General features: G+C 45.4%; 1 protein-coding gene across 1 annotated transcript in view; it reads left to right on the top strand.

The window, feature by feature from the left end:
* The first annotated feature begins 467 nt into the window (after positions 1 to 467).
* Positions 468 to 26,616, top strand: part of LOC308609906 (dual specificity protein kinase CLK4-like) — a 287,013-nt gene continuing 260,864 nt past the window's right edge. Inside the window, exon 1 of the mRNA XM_081259180.1 lies at positions 468 to 678. Coding sequence (XP_081115306.1) covers positions 526 to 678 — 153 coding nt within the window. The 5' untranslated portion in view covers positions 468 to 525. The remainder of the gene's footprint in view (positions 679 to 26,616) is intronic.

Raw genomic sequence — 26,616 nt, 5'->3', positions numbered from 1 at the left:
GGGTTGGTCTCAGGGGCAGGGAAAGATGTTTAAGAGCAGGTTTTTTTCTGTGTGTGTGTGGTATGCGGGCCTCTCACTGTTGTGGCCTCTCCCATTGCAGAGCACAGGCTCCGGATGCGCAGGCTCAGCAGCCATGGCTCACAGGCCTAGCCGCTCCCAGGCATGTGGGATCTTCCCAGACTGGGGCACGAACCCGTGTCTCCTGCATCGGCAGGCGGACTCTAAACCACTGCTCCACCAGGGAAGCCCAAGAGCAAGTTTTGATTGGCCCTATCTGGCCTCTCTCTACTCTGCCCTCCTATCTTCACGCCAGGGACTACCGGGTCCCTTTGTCATTCCTGGATTTGTACTTGAAATTGTTGTTAACAAAGCAGAAACCTGTCATCTTCTATTCAGGGACTCCCAAGTAATTGCTTAATGTTTATTTCTGTTTCTCCTTGCATTCTAAAACTGCCTGTAGGATTTAATGACCTTTACAAAACTGTTCTTGAAAGCACCAACACCACCACTGTAGATCTTTCAAATATGTTGTTTTTTGCTGTTTTTCCACTTCTACCCCTCTCCACACCAAAACTCATCCTTATTTTTCCCCCCTTTTCTTCCTGGTTCAGAAGATGGAGGGACCAGTCAAGCTCCGGACAGTTCGAGAAGCACCGACGGACTGTGTCTGTCCCCCAGGTAAGTGGATGTTCGATCGTTGCTGGCTCCTGACTTCCATAGGCCTGGTCTTCTCTCTCCTGTCTACGCGAAACTGCCAAGGCCATGGTCAAGAGAATCACCATGGGTTTCAGGCTGTCTGTGGTACCTTGTGGACTGTCCTGGAGCCTTTCTTCCTACATCATCTTCCCTGGTAGGTGTGTTGTTAAAGATTCTGGCAAAATTAACTGACTTGGTTTGATGAGGCTGATGGTATTGGTGGAGGACCTAAGAAATTCTTCGGGATGACTTACAATAAATTCTTAGATGCTAGGAAAGTAGCAGCCATCCCCTTTTAAAGATGGAGAAACAGACATGAACCATCCAAACAGTGTTAACATTGTGACCCTAGCTCTGTTTCGAACGTGAGGGGTGGTGGGTAGAGGAATAATCCGGCAAATATAGTTTTTTTTGCTTTTCATTTCTTTGGTGGAGGTAGAGGAAAGGAGCAGGAAACATGGTCTGATTTGTTCAAATAATCATGTGTCTTGGGTTTTGATGGTGTAGACCAGGACAGCTGTGACTAGAATTGAGGATTTGTTGGTTCCTAACCCATGTGGCTTGAATCCTGATTCATATTGGTCTTCCAGTGGTCCTCACTGGAACTTTGCACATATTATGACTGAGAATTTAGGGGTGTAGTCTCAGCCCCAGTGTTTTCAGGGTTAGAATTATCCTCTCATAGAACAGTATGTAATACCAGTGAATGAGTGGAAAATTGTAACAATTCCCAGATGACCCACCATGCCGGACGAGGTGAGAGAACATGGGAGCTGAACCCAGGGGCCCTGTTCCTTGCTGTCATGCCTTCCATTAGCCAGGTTGTCTGTCATTTCTGAAACCACTTCACCTGGTCCAGAAACCAAGCTTACTGATGGTTAACATCTCCAGATTGGGAGATGCCCTGAGATTTGTGCAAAGATGGACCCACAGTGTGAAAATTCAGTCTGTGGGGACACAGTGGAATAGGATTTTACAGTCGAGATTGAGCTAGCCTTTCATAGGAACTCTGAGGTTTTAATAGGAGGGGAAAGGACATGATAAATAATGACATCATGAGCAGATCAGGAAGTCAGAAATTGCAATTCAATGGGGGAAAAATTCAGTTACACCAATGAAGTTTTGGCTGATCTGCAAAATGTATAAAACAATTCTTCTTGCTTCTCCCCTGTTCTTTCTTTCTCAGTATTGAATGGTTGTAAATTCATATGAGTTATGTAGATGAGGGTTTTTAAAACTGGGAGTCACTGGGAACTCCCTGGCAGTCCAGTGGTTAGGACTCTACACTCTCACTGCCAAGGCCCTGGGTTCAATCCGTGGTTGGGGAACTAGGATCCCACAAGCTGAGCGGTGTGGCCAAACAAACAAAGAAACCGGGGAGTCACAATACCTTTATGAGACATGAAATCAGTTATGTGGGTTGCAGCCAGCATTCTGAAATTTTGAACTAGCAGAGAGTACAATAAAAAATATTGGAGTGAAGTTTTTCTGTCAGCCATTTATATTTGTAAATGACAGTGTGAAACGGGTTCCTTGCTATGGGTTGCTGACTGAAAGTTTGAAAACCACCAATACAGATGATAGATGGAGAGGGAGGAGGTGGCAGTGATGGGACATGGAGCTCCTGAATAAACCCAGACCAGGTCCAAATCTTGGTCAGGCACTTACTGTTTGTTTTAATAAATGATACCAATACTGGAGTGGGCTCTGTAGGCTTTTTGATGTCGTGGAGGAAACACAAAGCACAGGACCTGGAGATAGTCTTGTGTCTATCTTCCCTCGAGGTCTCTTGACCCACCAGGAGAGGTGTTAAGAAGGCCTCTGGGATGACCATGGAAGCCAAAAGCCTGGTCAAAACCCTCAGTTCCACTGAGAGGAGGGAAGGTGACCTGCCGTCCTCTCTGGGGCTGCCCATCAGTCAGTGCTGTGCTGTCGTTGTCCGAGGGTCTTGTGGCTGTCATCAGGCTGTCCTGGCAGGTATGGTCAGTGTGGCCCAGGGGGTGTAGCAGCCTCTGCCAGGCCCCAGTGCACACCCATGTCCACATCTTCTCTTCCTCTCCTGTCACCTTGAGCTGGAGAACTCACTTGAGCACTTTAGACTAGAGCCCTTCGTCAGTGCAAAACCCCATAGGCTGACACATTCTCCTCTGCCATAAAAAGCACAGAGGGCTTTTTCTCCAACACCAGAAGCCTTAACTCATTCCCTTTCTCCCTGGCTCTGATCTGCCCTGCAGACTTTTGGAGTCTGGACATGCAGACCACCCTCTTTTGAGATACCCCATCTCATCTGAGATACCCGCAGATCCCCCTAGCCCAGTTCCTTCCCACGGCCCAGAGGACAGTGTAATCTTTTGTCAGATCCTAGGATGCAGCAAGACAGATAAGCGAGGCCAAAGAAGGGGGCGGCTCTTCTGTATGTGTTACCCATTGTGAAGTGGGTGTGGGGAGCTCTGAGGCTGAAGGGAGGGGCAGGCTTCGGGCTGGAAGGTCAAGATTCTTCTCTTGCTGGAGTCAGTGGTGGGAGGACTGGCAGAGCTGTGCTCTGAACTAGCCCTGTGACCTCAGGCAAGTGAGAGGCCCTTGAACCTTGAACTCCTTGTCTATAAAACGGTATAGTGAGTTGAATTGTGTTCCCCACCCCCCAAAAGATATGTCCCAGTCCTAACCCCTGGTATTTGTAAATGTGGCCTTCTGTGGAAATAGGGTCTTTGCAGACTTTTTTTTTTTTTTTTTGCGGTACGTGGGCCTCTCACTGTTGTGGCCTCTCCCGTTGCGGAGCACAGGCTCCAGACACGCAGGCTTAGTGGCCATGGCTCAAGGGTCCAGCCGCTCCACACGGCATGTGGGATCTTCCCGGACCAGCGCACGAACCTGCGTCCCCTGCATCAGAAGGCAGACTCTCAACCACTGCGCCACCAGGGAAGCCCTGCAGACATAAGTAATTTAAGGATCTTGAGATGATATCATCCAGGGTTTAGGGTAGGCCCTAAATCCAATGATGAGTGTCCTTATAAGAGTCAGAGGTAAGAGATTTGAGACACAGAATCACCCAGAGGAGAAAGCCATAGAAAGGAAGAGGCAGAGGACAGGGTGATGCATATACAAATCTAATAACACCCAGGATTGCCGGCAGCCACAGAAGCTGAAGAGGGGCATGGAAGGGATTCTCCTTAAGAGCTTTCAGAAGGAACGAGCCCTGCCAACATCTTGGTTTTGGACTTCTGGCCTCCAGAATTGTGAGACAATAGGTTTCTGTCATGTTAAGTCACCTATGCTGTGGTCATTTGTTGTGGCAGCCTAAGGAAACTAAAATAAATGGGACCACTAATCACCCTAATTATAAGGTTGCTGTGATAATCAATATTTGGGGGACATAGGAACTTCCTACACCACCAGGTCTGAATCACGTGTGTGGAGCTGCCACCTGGGAGGCCCCTCATGCTGCTCTTCCTCATACAGCTGCCTCAAAAGAGACTTCTCTTCCTTCAGCAGAGAACTCAGGGCTGTAGATTCGTGTGGGTTACCCATGTCCCTGGGGATTCCAACGTCATCTTTTCTTATTAATTATGTACTTATTGTTTTAAAATGTGTTTAAAGTTTTAAAATGTTTATTTTTGAATAGGAAATAATATGTGAAGAAAGATTCAAGTACTACAGAAGATTACATGTGAAAACTAATTCCCCTCCCCTCCTCTTCCCCGGTTCTCCTGCTCCTCTTTCCAGGGGCCCTTTACACATTTGCTGATGTCCTTCTGAGGAGTCCTTCCCAATAGAACTTTCTGTGATGATGGAAATATTCTATCTCTCTGCTAATCGTGCAGCAACTACTAGTCATGTGGGGCTACCAAGCCTCTGAAACATGGCTAGTGCAACTGACAAACTGAATTTAAAATTTTTGTTTAATTTAGAATTGATTAACAACAAGGTCCTAATGTGTAGCACAGGGAACTATATTCAATATCCTGTGATAGACCATAATGGAAAAGAATATAAAAAAGAGTGTATGCTGTATAACTGACTCACTCTGCTCTACAGCAGATATTGGCACAAATTAGTAAATCAACTACACTTCAATAAAGAAAAATTGTTTAATCTTAATTTAAACTGCCACGTGTGGCTGGTGGCTATGGTGTAGGACAGTTTTTTGAGGTTTTTTGAGGTCATTTAATTACATTTCATTGAGAAGCTCCCTTCCTGGTTTTTCACAAATGGTATATGTTGTTGTTTCGGTGTTGCTTTCTCGGTTTGCAGTTTCCCTCTGAGATGGTCTGAATCATTCCATGTATCAGAGAGCAGGTGTTACGTTGTTTTGGGTTAAAAGACAAAATCCCGTTGGGCTGTCCTGTGAGGTACCTTGCCAGTCCCCACCCCAAGGCCTTTTGAATTGTTTCCCATCCTGTGTTCTTACAGACTGTCCTTCAGGGAACTGTTGGAGAGAAGGAGAACTGTTGTCTTGCCCCATTCCCTGCCTTCCTCATGCTCTGTACTGAAGCCCATCATGAAGCAGGCACTGCTGCAGGGCTTTGGGTCACTGGGCTGAAAGGATAGGAGCCCTCAGTCTGTTTGGGGCACCACGCCAGAGCAACAATTCTGGAATGTTGCAGGGGGTGTCCCCGAAGTCTGCTCTGTGGGAGACTCGGGCATGACCCAGTCCCCACTGGGCTGTGAACATGTGAGCATCCCAAGGGACGGGTTGGGGCCAGCACCCTGGAGCCTGAGAGGTTTGGATTTGACTCTGCTGCTTAAACAGCTGCCGAGTGGGCACATCCTGCACATCCTGGAGATATGGGCCATTCTGGTGTAAAAGCTCCTTATGTTAACTAAGTCTTTTAATTACGTTAATAAAATAAACAAACGAAAAGGAAACTCATTAGCTTACACAACTGGAATAGAGAGGTCAAAGGTACAGCCAGTTTCAAGTATGTCTGGGCTTAGGGGTCTCCCTTTGCCTCTCAGCTTTTCCCTGAGTCATTTTCAGACACTGTCTCCTTGGGGTGGGAAAGTAGCCACCAACAGCCCCTGCAGTATATCAGACCTTCTCAGCAACCCCAGCAGATAGAGCACTCCCCTTTCTCAAAGGTGTCAGCATTATGGAATGGGGAGTGTTATGGGCTGAATTGTATCCCCCCCAAATTCATATGTTGAAGTCTTAACCCCCACCTAGTACCTCAGAATGTGACTGTATTTGAGACAGGGTCTTTAAAGAGGTAAATAAGGTAAAGTGAGGCCATTAGGGTGGACCCTCATCCACTATGACTCGTGTCCTTATAAGAAGAGATTAGGACACAGACACACACAGAGGGAAGATGACATGAAGCCAGGGAGAGAGGCCTCAGAAGAAACCAACCCTGCTGACACCTTGATCTCTGACTTATAACCTCCAGAATTGTGAGAAAATAGATTTCTGTTGTTTAAGCCACCCAAACTATGGTACTTAGTTTTGGCAGGCCAAGCAGACGAATACAGAGAGTTATTGTTGCTGGGTACAGAGTTTCTGTTTGGAAAGATGGAAAAGTTGTGAAAAATGGATAGTGGCGATGGTTATACAACATTGTGAAGGTACTAAATGCCATGAAATTCTGCACTTTTAAATGGTGAAAATGGTATTTAAATTTTATCTGTATTTTACTGTGATTAAAGAAAGAAGTCCCAGCATTGACCCTGATTTGCCTGTCTTGGGGCAGATGCCTCTCCCTGTACAAATTGCTGTTCCTGGAGGATGGGACACATTGATTGGCCAGGTGTGGGTCATGTGAATGGTCTTGGACCTGGGGGGAGGCCATTGTGGGGGAGGGTTGACACTACCAGAATCATGTAGGCTGAGAGTGGGGGAGGGTCGTTACCTCAAAAAACGTAGGGTGCTATTCCCAGAAAAAGAGAAAAGGGATGCAGCTGGGCAGACATAAGTAATAGATGACCACTTCAGTCTGGCTCCGGGGACAGCTGGCCAGACATGTCCAGGTGGTCCTAATCGGGGTCTATGGACAGACCCTGAGTTTGACTAGAGGCTTGCCTCCACTTCAAGCACATAAGTCTCTTTCATCTGTTGAGCTGGTCCAACAGACAGTGCAGCTCACTGATTAAGCACTTGAATTTTGGGCCCAGACTGCCTGATTCAAATTCTTTGTCCCAGACTTCACAGTGGTTGGGAATCAGCTTGCCAATACAGGGGACACAGGTTCGATCCCTGGCCCAGGAAGATCCCACATGCCACGGAGCAACTAAGCCCGTGCACCACAACTACTGAGCCTGTGCTCTAGAGCCCACGAGCCACAACTACTGAGCCCGTGTGCCACAGCTACTCAAGCCTGTGCGCCTAGAGCCTATGCTTTGCAACAAGAGAAGCCACTTCAAAGAGAAGCCCGTGCACCACAATGCAAAGTAGCCCCCGCTCGCTGCAACTAGAGAAAGCCCACATGCAGCAATGAAGACCCAATGCAGCCAAAAATAAATAAAATAAATAAATTAAAAAACAAAAAACCAATTATTTGTCCCTTACCAACTCCAGGTCCTCATACTTATCCTCCCGGTGCCTCAGTTTTTCATCTGTGAAGTGGGGTTTCTAATAGTACCTAACTCATAGAATCGTGCGAGTATTGAATGAGCTTGTAGAGAGTTTATAACAGGGCCTGACACTGCTTTCTGAAAGTGAGTTAGTGGTTACCAGGAACCCAGATCCCTTGCCCCCAGGCCAGTCCAGACTCACTGTGTGCAGCCTGTTACCTTCCTGATTGTTGCCAGGGCTGCCAGAGAGGTAGGGACGAGGCGATTCCGAGTTGGCGGTTGGCTGGGAATATCCTGGAGGGAAAGAGCAAAGGCCTGACAGACTTCCTTGGCACATTCTTCTTGGATGTGGGTGAGAAAATGCTGGTGACAGAGCCCAGAAGTGAAAGAACCGGAAAGGAAAAGAAAACGTGTGGCCTGTGAACTCTCGTCATCCACTAACAGCATCCGGAAGGCCTCATCATGCAAAGCCTGCAGCTCTGCCCTTTTGCACAGTTCGCACTGGTTTCTAACTGGGCTCAACCTGCCCTGGAGAGCATTAAGAACTTTTTAGAAAAACAGTAATACTTTTCATTTCCTTTTTGTGCTTTTTTGTGTTCTTGCATAATATCCCAGAGACATGGCGTGTGGTTTCCAAATGATAGGGACTGTGCTTGCAGTGTAGGGTGACTTTCCAGAAATTAATAAACAGATTTATCAGAGTTAGAAATTTGCTGCTCTGTGAAAATGTTTGGAAGTTTGAGCAGAGGAGTGAAACTCTGTGGTAGGAGGACATGAAGTGAAATGTGGAAATGATACAGAACCTGATACATTTCATTGAGAGTTTATGGCAAATGTCGCAGAGTGGAACAGAAATGGTCGGTTATTCTATTCAGCCTGTTTACTGTATTTGTAGGTTTAGGAATTTGCTTAGGGCAGCAGGGTGGGGGTGGGGGGTGCTTTCTTACTACATTGAAGCAAAAAATGGTTATCCTACCTTGAGTTATTTCTTATTTGTAGAATTTTTTTTAGTTTCTGCTTTATAACAAAGTGAATCAGTTATACATATACATCTGTTCCCACATCCCTTTCCTCCTGTGTCTCCCTCCCTCCCACCCTCTCCATCCCACCCCTCCAGGCGGTCACAAAGCACCAAGCCGATCTCCCTGTGCTTTGGGGCTCCTTCCCACTATCTATCTACCTTATGTTTGGTACTGTATATATGTCCATGCCTCTTTTTTGCTTTGTCAGAGCTTACCCTTCCCCCTACCCATGTCCTCAAGTCCATTCTCAAGTAGGTCTGTGTCTTTATTCCTGTTTTACCCCTAGGTTCTTCATGACATTTTTTTTCTTAAATTCCATATATATGTGTTAGCATCCGGTATTTGTCTTTCTCTTTCTGACTTACTTCACTCTGTATGACAGACTCTAGGACTATCCACCTCATTACAAATAGCTCAGTTTCGTTTCTTTTTATGGCTGAGTAATATTCCATTGTATATATGTGCCACATCTTCTTTATCCATTCATCCGATGATGGACGGTTAGGTTGTTTCCCTCTCCAGGCTATTGTGAATAGAGCTGCAATGAATATTTCGGTACATGTCTCTTTTTGAATTATGGTTTTCTCAGGGTATATGCCCAGTAGTGGGATTGCTGGGTCATATGGTAGTTCTATTTTTAGTTTTTTAAGGAACCTCCATACTGTTCTCCATAGTGGCTGTACCAATTCACATTCCCACCATCAGTGCAAGAGTGTTCCCTCTTCTCCACACCCTCTGCAGCATTTATTGTTTCTAGATGTTTTGATGAGGGCCATTCTGACTGGTGTGAGATGATATCTCATTGTAGTTTTGATTTGCATTTCTCTAATGATTAATGATGTTGAGCATTCATTCATGTGTTTGTTGGCAGTCTGTATATCTTCTTTGGAGAAATGTCTATTTAGGTCTTCTGCCCATATTTGGATGGGTTGTTTGTTTTTTGTTATTGATCTGCATCAGCTGCTTATAAATTTTGGAGATGAATCCTTTGTCAGTTGCTTCATTTGCAAATATTTTCTCCCTTTCTGAGGGTTGTCTTTTGGTCTTGTTTATGGTTTCCTTTGCTGTGCAAAAGCTTTGAAGTTTCATTAGGTCCCATTTGTTTATCTTTGTTTTTACTTCCGTTTCTCTACGAGGTGGGTCCAAAAGGATCTTGCTGTGATTTATGCCATAGTATGTTCTACCTATGTTTTCCCCTAAGAGTTTGATAGTTTCTGGCCTTACATTTAGGTTTTTAATCCATTTTGAGCTCATTTTACTGTATGGTGTTAGGGAATGATCTAATCTCATACGTTTACATGTACCTGTCCAGTTTTCCCAGCACCACTTATTGAAGAGGCTGTCCTTTCTCCACTGTACATTCCTGCCTCCTTAATCAAAGATAAGTTGACCATATGTGCATGGGTTTATCTCTGGGCTTTCTATCCTGTTCCATTGATGTATCTTTCTGTTTTTGTGCCAGTACCACACTGTCTTGATTACTGTAGCTTTGTAATATAGTCTGAAGTCAGGGAGCATGATTCCTCCAGCTCCGATTTTTGTTCTCAAGATTGCTTTGGCTATTAGGTGTCTTTTGTTTCTCCAAACAAAGTTTGCATTTTTTTGTTGTAGTTCTGTGAAAAATGCCAGTGGTAGTTTGATAGAGATTGCATTGAATCTGTAGATTGCTTTCAGTAGTAAAGCCATTTTCACAATATTGATTCTTCCAGTCCAGGAGCATGGTATATCTCTCCATCTATTTGTATCATCTTTCATTTCTTTCATCAGTGTCTTATAATTTTCTGCATACAGGTCTTTTGTCTCCATAGGTAGGGTGATTCCTAGATATTTTATTCTTTTTGTTGCAGTGGTAAATGGGAGTGTTTTCTTCATATCACTTTCAGATTTTTCATCATTAGTGTACAGGAATGCCAGAGATTTCTGTGCATTAATTTTGTATCCTACTACTTTACCAAATTCATTGATTAGCTCTCGTAGTTTTCTTATAGCATCTTTAGGATTCTCTATGTATAGTATCATGTCATCTGCAAACAGTGACAGCTTTACTTCTTCTTTTCCAATTTGGATTCCTTTTATTTCCTTTACTTCTCTGATTGCTGTGGCTAAAACTTCCAAAACTATTTTGTATAAGAGTTTTGAGAGTCGGCAGCCTTGTCTTGTTCCTGATCTTAGTGGAAATGGTTTCAGTTTTTCACCATTGAGAACAACGTTGGCTGTGGGTTTGTCATATATGGCCTTTATTATGTTGAGGAAAGTTCCCTCTATGCCTACTTTCTGCAGGGTTTTTATCATAAATGGGTGTTGAATTTTGTCGAAAGCTTTCTCTGCATCTATTGAGATGATCATATGTTTTTTCTTCTTCAATTTGTTAACATGGTGTGTCACATTGATTGATTTGCGTATATTGAAGAACCCTTGCATTCTTGGAATAAAACCCACTTGATCATGGTGTATGATCCTTTTAATGTGCTGTTGGATTCTGTTTGCCAGTATTTTATTGAGGATTTTTGCATCTATGTTCATCAGTGGTATTGGCCTGCAGTTCTCTTTCTTTGTGATAGCCTTGCCTGGTTTTGGTATCAAGGTGATGGTGGCCTCATAGAATAAGTTTGAGTGTGTTCCTCCCACTGCTATATTATGGAAGAGTTTGAGAATGATAGGTGACAGCTCTTCTCTAAATGTTTGATAGAATTCACCTGTGAAGCCATCTGGTCCTGGGCTTTTGTTTGTTGAAACATATTTAATCACAGTTTCAATTTCAGTCCTTGTGATTGGTCTATTCATATTTTCTATTTCTTTCTGATTCAGTCTCGGAAGGTTGTGATTTTCTAAGAATTTGTCCATTTCTTCCAGGTTGTCCATTTTACTGGCATAGAGTTTCTTGTAGCAATCTTTCAGGATCTTTTGTATTTCTGTAGTGTCAGTTGTTAATTCTCCTTTTTCATTTCTAATTCTATTGATTTGTGTCTTCTCCCTTTTTTTCTTGATGAGTCTGGCTAATGGTTTGTCAATTTTTTTTTATCTTCTCAAAGAACCAGCTTTTAGTTTTAGTGATCTTTGCTATTGTTTCCTTCATTTCTTTTTCATTTATTTCTGATTTGATCTTTATGATTTCTTTCCTTCCGCTAACTTTGGGGTTTTTTTGTTCTTCGTTCTCTAATTGCTTTAGGTGCAGGGTCAGGTTGTTTACTTGAGATGTTTCCTGTTTCTTAAGGTGGGATTGTATTGCTATAAACTTCCCCCTTAGAACTGCTTTTGCTGCGACCCATAGGTTTTGGCTCGTCGTGTCTCCATTGTCATTTGTTTCTAGGTATTTCTTGATTTCCTCTTTGATTTCTTCAGTGATAACTTCGTTATTGAGTTGTGTATTGTTTAGCGTCCATGTGTCTGTATTTTTTACAGATCTTTTCCTGTAATTGACGTCTAGTTTCATAGCATTGTGGTCGGAACACATAATTGATACAATTTCAATTTTCTTAAATTTACCAAGGCTTGATTTGTGAACCAAGATATGATCTATCCTGGAGAATGTTCCATGAGCAGTTGAGAAAAATGTATATTCTGTTGATTTTGGATGGAATGTCCTATAAATATCAATTAAGTCCATCTTGTTTAATGTAACATTTAAAGCTTGTGTTTCCTTATTTATTTTCAGTTTGGATGATCTGTCCGTTGGTGAAAGTGGGGTGTTAATGTCCCCTACTATGAATGTGTTACTGTCGATTTCCCCTTTTATGGCTGTTAGTATTTGCCTTATGTATTGAGGTGCTCCTATGTTGGGTGCATAAATATTTACAATTGTTAGATCTTCTTCTTGGATCGATCCCTTGATCATTATGTAGTATTTCTTTGTCTCTTCTAATAGTCTTTATTTTAAAGTCTATTTTGTCTGATATGAGAATTGCTACTCCAGCTTTCTTTTGATTTCCATTTGCATGGAATATCTTTTTCCATCCCCTTACTTTCAATCTGTATGTGTCTCTAGGTCTGAAGTGGGTCTCTTGTAGACAGCATATATATGGGTCTTGTTCTTGTATCCATTCAGCCAATCTGTGTCTTTTGGTGGGAGCATTTAGTCCATTTACATTTAAGGTAATTATTGATATGTATGTTCCTATTCCCATTTCCTTAATTGTTTTGGGTTCGTTTTTGTAGGTCTTTTACTTCTGTTGTGTTTCTTTCCTAGAGAAGATCCTTTAGCATTTGTTGTAAAGCTGGTTTGGTGGTGCTGAACTCTCTCAGCTTTTGCTTGTCTGTAAAGGTTTCAATTTCTCCATCAAATCTAAATGAGATCTTTGCTGGGTAGAGTAATGTTGGTTGCAGCTTTTTCTCCTTCAACACTTTAATTATGTTCTGCCGCTCCCTTCTGGGTTGTAGAGTTTCTGCTGAGAGATCAGTTGTTAACCTGATGGGGATACCCTTGTGTGTTATTTGATTTTTTTTATTCCCTTGCTGCTTTTAATATGATTTCTTTGTGTTTAATTTTTGACACTTTGATTAATATGTGTCTTGGCATATTTCTCCTTGGGTTTATTCTGTATGGGACTCTCTGTGCCTCCTGGACTTGATTAACTATTTCCTTTCCCATGTTAGGGAAGTTTTCAACTATAATCTTTTCAAATATTTTCTCAGTCCCTTTCTTTTTCTCTTCTTCTTCTGAAACCCCTATAATTCGAATGTTGGTGCATTTAATGTTGTCCCAGAGGTCTCTGAGACTGTCCTCTGTTCTTTTCATTCTTTTTTCTTTATTTTGCTCTGCAGCAGTTATTTCCACTGTTTTATCTTCCACCTCACTTATCCGTTCTTCTGCCTCAGTTTTTCTGCTATTGATCCCATCTAGAGTATTTTTCATTTCATTTATTGTGTTTTTAATCGATGCTTGATTCATCTTTAGTTCTTCTAGGTCCTTTTTAACTGTTTCTTGCATTTTGTCTATTCTATTTCCAAGATTTTGGATCTTGGAAATAGAATCTTGGATCATCTTTACAATCATTATTCTGAATTCTTTTTCAGGTAGACTGCCTATTACCTCTTCATTTGTTAGGTCTGGTAGGTTTTTATCTTGCTCTTTCACCTGCTGTGTGTTTTTCTGTCTTCTCATTTTTCTTATCGTACTGTGTTTGGGGTCTCCTTTTTGCAGGCTGCAGATTCGTAGTTCCCGTAGTTTTTGGTTTCTGTCCCCAGTGGCTAAGGTTGTTTCAGTTGGTTGTGTAGGCTTCCTGGTGGGGGGGACTAGTGCCTGTGTTCTGGTGGTTGAGGCTCGATCTTGTCTTTCTGGTGGACTGGGCCACATCTGGTGGTGAGTTTTGGGGTGCCTGTGGCCTTATTATATTTTTAGGCAGCCTCCCTGCTAATGGGTGGGGTTGTGTTCCTGTCTTGCTAGTTGCTTGGCATAGGGTGACCCGCTCTGTAGCTTGCTGGTCATTGACTGAAGCTGGGTGCTGGTGTTGAGTTGGAGATCTCTGGGAGATTTTTGCCACTTGATATTATGTGGAGCTGGGAGGTCTCTTGTGGATCTGTGTCCTGAAGTTGGCTCTCCCACTTCAGAGGCACAGCACTGACTCCTGGATGCAGCACCAAGAGCCTTTCATCTACCCGGCTCAGAATAAAAGGGAGAAAAATTTGAAAGAAAGAATTAGTTGAAGAAAGAAAGAGAGAGAGAAAGAAAGGAAGAAGGAAAAAAAGGAAGGAAAGAAGGAAGGAAGGAAGAAAGAAAGAAAGAAAGGAGGGAGGGAGGGAGGAAGGATGGAAAGAAAGAAAGAAAGAAAGGAGGGAGGGAGGGAAGAAGGAATGAAAAAGAAAGAGTGAATGGAAGATGGGAGGGACGGAGGGAAGAAGGAAAGAAAGAAAGAAAGAAAGAAAGAAAGAAAGAAAGAAAGTCAGGAGGGAGGGAGGGAGGGAGGAAAGAAAAAGAGTGAAAGGAAGAAGGGAGGGAGGAAGGACAGAAAGAAAGAAAGAAAGGAGGGAGGGAGGGAGGAAAGAAAGAAAAAGAGAGAATGAAAGGAAGAAGGGAGGGAGGGAGGGAGGGAGGAAAGAAAGAAAGAAAGACAGGAGGGAGGAAGGGAGGGAGGAAGGAAAGAGAAAGAGTGAAAGGAAGATGGGAGGGAAGGAGGAAGGAAAGAAAGGAAGAAAGAAAGACAGGAGGGAGGGAGGGAGGGAGGAAGGAAAGAAAAAGAAAGAGTGAAAGGAAGAAGGGAGGGAGGAAGGAAAGAAAGAAAGAAAGAAAAAGAAAGACGGGAGGGAGGGAGGAAGGAAAGCAAAAGAAAGTGAAAGGAAGAAGGGAGGGAGGGAGGAAGGAAAGAAAGAAAGAAAGAGAGAAAGGGGTGGAGGGAGGGAGGGAGGAAGTGAAGGTAGGAAAAATAGAAAGAGAGAAGATAAAGTAAAATAGAATAAAGTATAAAATATAGTAGTGTTATTAAAAAAAGTAATTATTGAAAAAAAAAAAAGAACCAATAGAACCCTGGGACCTATGGTGGAAGCAAAGCTATACAGAGAAAATCTCACACAGAAGCATACACATACACATTCACAAAAAGAGAACAGAGGGAAAATAATCGAAAATCTTGCTCTCAACGTCCACCTCCTTAATTTGGGATAATTAGTTGTAAAAAGAGGAAAAGGGAAAAAATCTTAAATCTTGTCCTCAAAGTCCACCTCCTCAATTTGGGATGATTCACTGTCCATTCATACACTCCACAGACACAGAGCACATCAAACGGACCGTGGAGCTTTAATCCGCTGCCTCCGAGGCTGCACAGAGAGATTTCCCTGTCTCTTCTCTGCTCTCACAGCTCCCGGGTCTCAGCCTTGGACCGGGCCCTGCCTCTGTGCATAGCTCGCCGGAGGGCGTCCATTCTTCGCTCAGACAGGACAGGTTTAAAGGAGCCGCTGAGTTGGGGGCTCTGGCTCACTCAGGCTGAGGGGAGGGAGGGGCACGCAGTGCGGGGCAGGCCTGCGGCGGCAGAGGCCGACATGACGTTGCACCCGCCCAAGGTGCTCCGTGCCCTTTCCCGGGGAAGCCGTTCCTGGGTCCCGGGACCCCTTCAGTGGCAGGCTGCACAGGCTCCCCGGAAGGGGAGGTGGACAGTGACCTGCGCTCGCACACAGGCCTTGTGGCGGCGGCAACAGCAGCCCTAGCCTCCCACGCCCGTCTCCGGGGTCTGTGCCTTTAGCCGTGGCTCGCGCCTGTCCCTGGAGCTCCTTTAAGCAGCGCTCTTAATGCCCTCTCCTCATGCACCAGGAAACAAAAGGGAAGAAAAAGTCTCTTGCATCTTTGGCAGCTCCAGACTTTTTCCCCGGACTCCCTCCGGGCCAGCCGTGGCGCACTAGACCCTTCAGACTGTGTTCACGCCGCTAAACCCAGTCCTCTCCCTGTGCTCCGACCGAAGCCCAAGCCTCAGCTCCCAGCACCGCCGCCCTGGCGCCCAGGCAGACAAGCCTCTCGGGCTGGTGTGTGCCTTAGGGCACCTATCCTCTGTGCGGGAATCTCTCTGCTTTGCCCTCCACACCACTGTTGCTGTGGTTTCCTCTGCTACTCCGGGCTTTCCCCCTCCACCACGTGGAGTCTCCGCCCGTGAAGGGGCTTCTAGTGTATGGAAACCTTTCCTCCTTCATGGCTCCCTCCCACTGGTGCAGGTCCCATCCCTATCCTTTAGTCTCTGATTTTCCTTTTTTCTTTTGCCCTACCCAGGTATGTAGGGAGTTTCTTGCCTTTTGGGGAGTTTGAGGTCTTCTGTCAGCGTTCAGTAGGTGTTCTGTAGGAGTTGTTCCACATGTAGATGAATTTCTGATGTATCTGTGGGGAGGAAGGTGATCTCCACGTCTTACTCTTCTGCCATCTTCCTGCCTTCTCCCTGCCAATTTGATTATTGTGTGTCTCAGCATGTTTCTCCTTGGGTTTATCCTGTATGGGACTCTCTGCACTTCCTGGACTTGGGTGGTTATTTCCTTTCCCATATTAGGGAAGTTTTCGACTATAATCTCTTCAAATATTTTCTTGGGTCCTTTCTCTCTCTCTCTTCTCCTTCTGGGACCCCTATAATGTGAATGTTGTTGCATTTAATGTTGTCCCAGAGGTCTCTTAGGCTGTCTTCATTTCTTTTCATTCTTTTTTCTTTATTCTGTTCCACAGCAGTAAATTCCACCATTCTGTCTTCCAGGTCACTTACCCGTTCTTCTGCCTCAGTTATTCTGCTATTGGCTCCTTCTAGTGTAGTTTTCATTTCTGGTATTGTTTGTTCATTGCTGTCTGTTTGTTCTTTAATTCTTCTAGGGCTTTCTGAGACATTTTTTGTGTGTTTTCAATCTCTGCCTCCATTCTTTTTCCAAGCTCCTGGATCATCTTCACTATCATTATTCTGAATTCTTTTTCTGTAAGGTTGCCTATCTCCACTTCATTTAGTAGTTTTTCTGGTGTTTTATCTCGTTCCTTCATCTGCGCATAGCCCTCTGCCTTTTCATCTTGTCTATCTTTCTGTGAATGTGGTTTTTTGTTCCACAGGCTGCAGGATTGTAGTTCTTCTTGCTTCTGCTGTCTGCCCTCTGGTGGATGAGGCTATCAAAGAGGCTTGTGCAAGTTTCCTGATGGGAGGGACTGATGGTGGGTGAAGATGGCTGTTGCTCTGGTGGACAGAGCTCAGAAAAACTTTAATCTGCTTGACTGCTGATAGGTGGGGCTGGGTTCCTTCCCTGTTGGTTGTTTGGCCTGAGGCAACCCAACACTGGAGCCTACCTGGGCTCTTTGGTGGGTCTAATGGCAGACTCTGGGAGGACTTACGCTAAGGAGCACTTCCCAGAACCTCTGCTGCCAGTGTCCTTGTCCTCACGGTGAGACACAGCCAACCCTGCCTCTGCAGGAGACCTCCCAATACTAGCAGGTAGGTCTGGTTCAGTCTCCCCTGGGGTCACTGCTCCATCCCCTGGGTCCCGATGCATACACTACTTTCTGTGTGCCTTCCAAGAGTGGAGTCTCTGTTTCCCCCAGTCCTGTCGAAATCCTGAAATCAAACCCCGCTAGCCTTCAAGTCTGATTCTCTAGGAATTCCTCCTCCCATTGCCAGACCTCCAGGGTGGGAAACCTGACGTGGGGCTCAGAACCTTCACTCCAGTGGGTTGACTTCTGTGGTATAAGTGTCCTCTAGTTTGTGAGTTACCCACCCAGCAGTTATGGGATTTGATTTCATTGTTATTGCGTACCTCCTACCATCTCATTGTGCCTTCTCATTTGACTTTGGATGTGGGGTATCATTTTTGGTGAGTTCCAGTGTCTTCCTGTCGATGATTGTTCAGCAGTTAGTTTTGATTCCAGTGCTCTCGCAAGAGGGAGTGAGAGCACGTCCTACCTGCTGTATGTTTTAAATTCAGGCTCTGCTTCATTTTTAATAACAACTTTATTAAGATATAATTTATATACCATATGATTCATATATTTAAAGTGTACAATTCAATGATTTTGAGTATGTGCCCAGAATTGTGCAGACATCACCACAATCATTTTTAGAATCATTTTTAGAGCATCACTCCACTCAGAAACCCTGTACCCCTTAGCCATCATGTTCCAATCCCTCTATCACTCCCAGCCCCTGGCAACCACTCATCTACTTTTTATCTCTCTCTATTTGCCTATTCTGGGTATTTCATATAAATGGAATCATAAGTATGTGGGCTTTTATGTCTGGCTTCTTTCTCTTAGCATAATGTTTTCCACGCTCATCCAGTGGCATGTGTCAGTACTTCATTCATTTTTATGGCTGAGTAATATTCCACTGTATGGATATACCACATTTTGTTTATCCATTCATCCATTGATGGACATTTGGATATTCACTGTTTGGCTATTGTGAATAAAGCTGCTATGAACATTGGTGTACAAGTTTTTGTGGGAACATATGTTTTCATTTCTCTTGGTTATGTACTTAGGAGTGGAAATGCTGACTCGTATGCTTCATTATATTTTATTGCTAAATCATAATTTGGAGATGCCAAAGTGCATTTAACAACTACATTATTGATGGCCATTTAGATGTTTTCATTGTTTCTGTTAATGAGTGCTCCAGGCAGTGCTGCTCAAAATGTGGTTGGCAGATGGGTGACAGGCCCTTGAAATGTTTGTTACAGATCTGTAACAAGATTTAGATAGAAACTGAGAATATCTGAAACTTTTCTAGCCTTTTAACCAGTAGTTTTATGTCTGTCAAATCAAAAAAATAAAAAAAATGCCAATACTTTTATGGCTTTGGTTTTTAAGTTTTTTATCTTCTACATCATTTTATTGTATTTCACAAAAGTATTGGTCCCTGACAAACTGCAAGTTAGAACAAAAAACACAACTGACCCTCCACTACAGGTAGGTGGTACGCCTGCTTGTCCGTGTGTGTTTCTGTGGGAATGGTGGCCTGAAGCCACACTCAGAAGAACAAGAACAAACTGTCTGGGACTAGTTTGTGAGGGGGAAGGGGGAGCTCCTCACCTCAGTTCCTCTTCAAGAATGAGAATGATAATTTGTAATACAGATGAATGGATAAACAAAATATAATATTTACATGTGATGGAATACTATTCAGCATTAAAAAGGAAGGAAATTCTGACACGTGCTGCAGCATGGATGAACCTGGAGGGCATTACACTAATGAAATAAGCCAGCCACACCAGGACAAATACTATGATTCCATTTATATGAGGTCCCTACTGTAGGCAAACGTATAAGAGGCAGAAAGTAGAATGGTGTGTGCCAGGGGTTGTGGGGAGGGGACAATGGGACCTTGTTTAATGGATATAGAATATCAGTTTGGGATGATGAAAGTGTTCTGGAGATGGATGATGGTGATGGTTGAACAACAGTGTGAATGTATGTAATGCCACTGAACTGTACACTTAAAATTGGTAAGTTTTACATTACATATGTTTTAATACCACAACAAAAAATGTTTCATTTATATGGGCTCTGAGCCTCTTAGTTCTCCAATCACCATGGTAGTCACAATCCCATTTATCCTTACAACTACCCTGTAAGATGGGCATTTTCCAATTTTACAGACAGGGAAAGTTAGTCTCAGAGGGGAGAAGTGATTTGCTCCAGTGATACAAGGGTTAAGTGAGAGAGCGCCAGAGGGGCTTCTAGCTGGGTACCTCATTGTCTTGGTCTGCTCAGGCTGCAATGACAAAGTACCATAGACTGGGTGCCTTACAAAACAGAAGTCTGTTTCTCACAGTTCTGGAGTCTGAATGTCTCAGAATACCAGTATGGTTGGGTTTTGGTGAAGACCATCATCCTGGCTTGCAGACAGCTGCCTTGCTATGTGCTTACATGGTAGAGAGAGAGCTCAGTCTCTTATTATTATAAGGACACTAATCCCATCATGAGGGCGCCACCATTTGACCTCATTTAAACCTAATCACCTCCCAGAGGCTCGACCTCCATATACCATCACATTGAGGGTTAGGGCTTCAACGTATGAATTTGGGGAAGACACAAACATTCAGTCCATAACACCTACTCACTTGCACGTGGCCTTGGCAAGTCCCTGCAATGCCTTGAGACTCAGTTTCCCCATCTGTAAAAGGGGACAGTTATAGCCAGCCCACTCTTACGGGGTCATCATATGACTCAAGTTAAGTGACAGGTGCAGACACCTATGTAAGCTGCAACTCGGGGAGCTTAGACTTATCTGAGATCAGCTTGAGTTTGTGTTTCCAGAGCTTTCCTCTCAGGGCACCTGGGAGTCCCATTTAGCTGAATGCATGTGCCGCTAGGTGGAGGGATGCTCCTGCTGCTCCATCTCTGCAAGGCTGCTCCTTAAAAGGGCCCTTTCCATTCCGGTGTTTTTTAGATTAAGGCAGCCACAAAGTGAGCCATCTCCCAAGGGCATTTGAAGTTCCTCTTAATGACTGATTATTGTTAAAGGGATAATACTGAATTATGGCCAGGTAAACAGATTCAGCCAAAAATGTGCCTGCTGTAAAGGCCCAGGTCGGAGCCCTCAGCTTTTCAATTCTGCATGGGGTGACCTCAGGCCTTGACTGGAGCAAGACCCGCAATGGGGGTCTCTGAATGAGCCTAACCATCATGTCAGCAGGCAGCCTGCATGCATGGTCACGGGTGTGTGGTATGTGTCCACACACTTTTGTTGACGGTCTCCCCAGGCTGTTTGTTAGTCGGGGCTGTGTCATCTGTCTACTCACATCTCTCAGGGCTTTGGCAGCACATGGTCAGTCTGGTGTGGTAGCACAGTGACTGCAGGGCTGAGAGAATCACCAGGCACCTTTCTTTTATCCTTCGCTGGCCAGAGGGAGTGTGCAGGATGCCAGCGCAGGCCTGGGTCAGCTTAGAAGCCTGAGGGTGAGCGAGGGCCAGCTTGCTGTGAATAGGTGAGCAATTCTGGCAGCAAGTGGGGCAGTAGGGAGCTCTCTCAACTTGGCTCCTGGAGTTACAGCTCAATTACAGTGTTTTTGGCAACAGTAGCAAAATAAGTTGGAAACAACACAGTAGCAACTTTGAATCCAGGGCAGTTAGAAAGCCAGTGTTATCAGCTAGGCATGCATTTGGCTGCAGATAACAGAAACCCTCACTTCAATGCATGAGGATTTATTTTCCTCGCATGATAATTCCGGAGGTAGGCAGTCCAGGGCTGGTGCGGCTGCTCAGGGATGTTTCCGGAACCCAGTGTCTTTTTATCTTTCCATCCCTCCATCCTTAGTGGCAGGTCTTCATCTTCACAGAGAGGTCAGGGAGAAGGGAGTCGGAATGAGCGCTGGGTCAGCCCCAGGCAGATAGTGCAAAGAGCACTCTACTTGATATCCAGAGATCTGGGCCCACGTCTGACTCAGGGTCACTTCCATCTTCTGCACTTTTTCCCACCTGTCAGATGGGCAAGTTGAACTATATTATCTCTAAAGTCTCTTCCATCTTGTTCCAGTTATCTATCTGTGGCTTTTTTATAAACTACCTCAAAACCTTATAGCTTAAAATGTCTATTTTGCTCATGAATCTGCAATTTCAGTAGGGCTCAGTGAGGAGAGCTGGTCTCTGCTCCACTCATTGCTGGCTGGGAGGCTGGGATTTTCTGAAGGCTCACTCCATGTCTGTCGGGGGTACTGGGTGTTGCCTGGGACTTCAGCTGGAGCTTGGCCAGGACATCTGCTCCTGGACTTCCAAGGGGCTACTTGGCTTCGTCACAACGTGGTCACTGGGTTCTAAGGGTGGATGTCCCAAGAGAGAGCCAGGAGAGGCTGAGTGGCTTTTTCTCACTGGCCTGGGAAGTCATGCAAAATCACTTCAGCCACATTATCCTCATTAGAGGGAAGTCACTAAGGACAACCCCTATTCAAGAGAAGCAGGCAGATGTCAGATCTGCCTTTTGAAGGAGGATCATCAAAGAATTTGTGGACCTGTTTAAAACCATCATGCAGCTGTAGGTTTCAAATTCAGTGTTCCCTCTTTTTTGTGATTTACTCTCACTATTCTAGAAGACAAGAGAGGCCACCTCTCAGTGCAAGGATGGCAGATAAACTGTCCAGGAAAAGGTTTTGCTAGGCTTGGGCTGCTTTGGAAAGCCCTTGCCCAAACCCACTGGGACAAGGACTGGGACCCCCCTCAGTCTTAAAAGTGAATGATACCTGGTTCATTTTGAGAGTTACTCCCTGGCCACATGAGACTTGAGGATACGTGTCCAGCAGCATTTGAAAGTGTATAGTATGATGACAGTTCATCAACGCACTTTCACCCACCATTCCTTAAGTACCCAGCACTGTGCTAGGCATGAGTTATAAATCAGGCCTGAAAGCTGGCCCCATCCCTTGGGAATTTGTCATTTTATTGGGGAGACAGACAACTGGGGACACCCCCACCTAGCAAAGTCAGCTGTGTCCGATTTCAGTCTGTGTCCAGAGTGTCCACCCTGGTCTTGGCACGGAGGCGGCATTGATTATAGTGTTTGTCGGTGACAGAAACCTGACTCACAATGACTTGGCTAAACAAAAAAAGTTTTCTTGTATGTTGGGGTTTGTATAACTGAAGAGACCAGGGGTAGATCTCTGACTTCAGGCATACGTGGGTCCCAGGACTACAGTGATGACATAAAAAACCTTTCCCCTACACCTGTGTGTTAGTTACTTGGTCCACTGGGTGCCCCCCAGTGGACCAAGCTCCCTAATATTCACGCTGTGTGTAGCCCCTTCCAACACTGAGTCTGAGCTTGGATGTGCAGTTTGCTTTGGCCAATGGGACATTAGCAGGTGTGTTGCAAGTAGAGGCTTGATAAGCTGCTTGCACACTGGGGCTGGTCTTCTTGGAACACAGCCACCCAGGTGTGTAGAAGCTCAAGTCTAGACTATTGAAGGATGAAAGGCCACATGAAGAGAGACCTTGAGGATGAAGCCATCATAGACATTCTAGCCATCTCAGACAAGCTCTCAACTAAATGCAGCCACATGAGTGACTTCAGTCATCACCGTGGTAACAAAACTGCTCAGCTCAGCCCAGTTAATCCAGAGAATCATGATAAATAATAAATGGCTGTTTTAGGATACTAGGTTTTGGGTCATGTTGTTATGTGGTCATAGATAAAACTACCACACCTTTTCTAAGTGTTGGCAAAACAGCTGCTAACAACTCCAGGCTCAGAAGTCCCAGTGGACCTAGAGTACGTCTTTTCCATGGGATTGACTCTCACTTAACTAATGGAAGTAGCTTGCTCATCTTGGAACCAGTCAATCATTGTGGCCAGAAGGTGAAGACCAGGCCAGTGATTCATGCCCATCATTGTAGCTAGTGGACGGTTGGGTCAGTCCCCCCCAATCCATGAACTGGGATAGGATAGGGAAGGGAGAAAAATGAGGCTATTGTTACCAGAGAGTGGGAGAGCGGAGACTTAATAGTCAGAATCAACAGATAACCTCCACGGGTAGTGCATTAAATTGGTGAGGAGGGTGAATGAATAATCATGAGTGTGGCTTAGTTGAGGAAGCATTTTTCAAAGGGCTAATATTTAAGTCAGGACTTATCACAAGTAAGACAGAAAGGTTTCTAAGTGTCAGGCAAGCTGAGGGGTAGAACAGGAGATAGAAGAAGACCCAGAGGCGGGAATTAAAGCTCTGGGTAAATGGGAGCTGGATAGGATGCTGGACAGATCAGGCATTGCACTCTGAGATGGTCAGATGTCTTAGCTGAAAGCTGTTGTGTTTGCTGAGACTCCAAATGTGTTGTAGGCTTTTCCTCCTGAATTAAAAATTCACTTGTATTTTAAGGAAACTATCCAGGTGTTTCTGATTTATTTACACTTAAATCATCTCTGTGTGTGTGTGTGTGTGTGTGCGTGCGTGTGAGCGGGAGAGAGAGAGAGAATGTGGGGAACTATTTAATGTCCAAGAAATCCTGCAAGCGTTTCATTTCGGTGCTTGCCATTTCAGACTGTTTATCTGAGGAGTGAGAGGCTGCGTTTGGCTGGGGCTAAGCCTCCTTCAGCTGTCCCAGGCTTGCAGCAGAGAGGTGCAGCAGGTGCCCTCTTGAGGCCTCAGTGTCCAGGCTGCTCAGGGGGCCGAGCAGGGGCTCTGAGGGGCAGCTTGCAGCCTGCAGGCAGCCGGCCCCAGGGGAGATCTCGGAGGCTGCCCCAAAGGGGGTTGCACCCTACTGAGGACACACAGTTGTCTCAGCTCTTCAGAGACTGGGTATCCCCACCGCCCCACCCACCTCAGCCCGGTCAGTCACCAAAGAATGAGGACTGTTTGTATCCAGTGATGTGCCCAGTTCAACCTTGTGACATACCAACTATCGGGTCCAATGCCTGCTGGAAATAGAAGCGAGTAGGAGCTGTTCTTTTAGATGGTGGAGGCGTGCCCCGGGGGCCTGTTGGAGCTGGCAGACACCCAGGAACAGGAGAGGAGGGGTCGGCCGCTTATCTCAGGACAGACAGATGGGCACGTGGAGAGTGACACGGCTGCTCCTCGTGGGAGGAGTCAGGAGGCTGGGAGGGATTGGCTCAGAAGGACAGGTCTCAGGGTGAGTGACACTCGGCTCAGACCAGCGCTGGGGCAGCCTCCTGGCCACTGTTGCTCATCTCGCCCCCATCATTGTTCTCCCCACACCGCCCCCTCGACCCTGCTGTCCACACCCCTCTGGCTGCACCTCTGGTGACCAGCACCCCAACCTTTTCCGATTTGGCTTTGACCCTCCCTGCCTGGCCCTAAGTGGCCAGGGAAGTCTCTGCGTCCTAGGGAACTGGAACAAACAAGGCCAACTTTCTTGATGACAGCAATTTGAAGATGAGTGAGGATAGGAGCAGTTTTACATGTTGTTTAATATAATAAACAGGAGTCCAAGGAGCTGCAGGACTGAATCTTTCTTTAACCCTCACAGCAGCCGTTTATCCATGGGCATCTGGGCAGCAGAGACACATGGCTGCGGGAACACCAGACAGCAGCTCTGAGTCTGAACCCACATTTTGGGGTTCAAGCTCTTTGTGGTCAGCCTGAACCCCCTCTATCACTGGCCCCCAAACTCAGCAATGGAAGCACCCCATTGCAGACTCACCAGCTGGCCCCTCACTGCCCCCCAAAGCTCCACACTTGTATCAGGACTCCTTTTATTATATTTGATGGGAGCATAGCTCAAAGTGGCTTAAGCATCAAAGGAACGTTTTTGGGCTCTGGGAAATTCTGGTTTCAGGAGCAGTCGACATCCTCCTGGTGGGTTTGCCTGTCTCTCGGCTCTATGTTCCTTTGTTGGCTTCATTCTCAGGTAGCCTCTTCTCCTGTGAAAGTGGTTACAGCCCCTGCCAGGTCAAGGTCCACATCATATCAGCTGTACTCTCCCGATCCTGCAAAGGATTTCTACTGGTCCAGCCACAGCCGTGTGTCCCCCAAACCTGTCACTGTAGCTGAGAAAATGTGGAGATTTGATTGGTCAGGTCTGGGTCATATGCCCACCCTCTAGTAAGGGATAGGATCAACCCCATCCACACTCACGTGGGCTGAGCATGGCAAAGGGGTGGCTCCCCAGAGGAACTTGGGATGCTAGTAAAAGAATGGGAGGTACACTGGGAAGGCAAAACCCATAGATGCTGATTCCAATGCCCACACCCACCTGGGTACCTTTCCTTCTCATACCCCAACCCTGAATCTGCCCTCCAGCCTCTCTCCTCTAGGTTCTCCCAAGCTTACCTCCTCCAGGCAGCCATGTCTGATTATACCAGCCCTTTGTGCTTTCTTCTTCCCAGAACCCCTCAGACACCTACATTTGCCGAGGCTTCCTATGCAATGTTTGTTTATTACCTCAGGCAGTTACCATGTTCAGCTTTTTGTGTGGATTTTTGGATTTTTGCCCCACATGCATTGTGAGGTCTTTGAGGGCAGGGCCTAAGACATCTACGTCCTTAAGGCAGCTGGTATGGTAAAATGCTTTGGACTTTTCTCGAGTGCTTCTGCCGCTAAACTGTGCCATGCTCACAGACACATTTAGCCTGATCTTTATTTTTCTATGTTGTTGAAGGTTTTCCTGTGAGCCTTGGACACACTATCTCTTCCCATTTTGCACCAGTTTTATTAGGCAAAGCTTTAGGGTCCGAGGGTTTGCACCACTGTTGTAGCCTGTCTTTCCTTACCCTGTGAGCTTAGTCAAGTTACTTAACTACTTGTTGCCTTACTTTCTTCATCTTTACAATGTGGAAAACATTTACCTTACAGTTACACAGATTGTATGGGGAGCGTATATGAAGATGTTGCCTAGCAGAGTGTTGGACTCATAAACAGAAGCTAAATGAATGCATGAGTGAATCAATGAATGAATTGGTCAGTTATTTGTTGTGCCACACAGCTTGTAGGACTCTAGACAGGGAACTCTATGAGAAAAGAAAACCCTGTTTCATGGTGTGGAGGAAGCCTCAGCATAGACAGCAGGACCAGAGCCAGCCCATGGCTGCCTGCCCTAGGCTAGTATGGTGTAGAAGCTGGGCAGGTCTGCAGAAGGATCAGCAGGTGTGGCCAGGTGGCCCCATCTTATGGGGAGGAGAAGGCTGGTAAGGTCCAGGAGCTGGTCAGGTCAAGGCCAAGCATCATGAGGATGTTTGCCTGTGCTGGACAGCATTGCATCTGTCCCTGCTTCTTTTGGTGAGAGCACCCTGGTTCTCCTTGGGCAAACACCCTTTTCTAGTCCCAGGCTATGGCTTGAGGTAGGCTGACCCCACCATCTAGTAATTAGCACATGACCCAGTCGTCCCCAGAAGTGGCAGATTTCAGACTTTTCCTGCAAACTTTGGCATAGAGAGGGTCTTTTTCCACTGGGGTTGCACAAGTGGTGGAATGTGGGCCTGGAGCCACTGGGGGCCACAGTATGGATAGCATCCCCACATCCCTGCCATAAATAAAACCAACACAGAGAAACTAGAGCTGAGAGGTGGGGAAG

The sequence above is a fragment of the Mesoplodon bidens genome (assembly GCF_964165515.1).
Source record: "Mesoplodon bidens genome assembly, contig: HAP1_SCAFFOLD_92, whole genome shotgun sequence".
In the NCBI taxonomy this organism is placed as follows: Eukaryota; Metazoa; Chordata; class Mammalia; order Artiodactyla; family Ziphiidae; genus Mesoplodon; species Mesoplodon bidens.
Note: the sequence above shows the minus strand (reverse complement) of the source record. Positions and strands in the feature narration are given on the sequence as shown.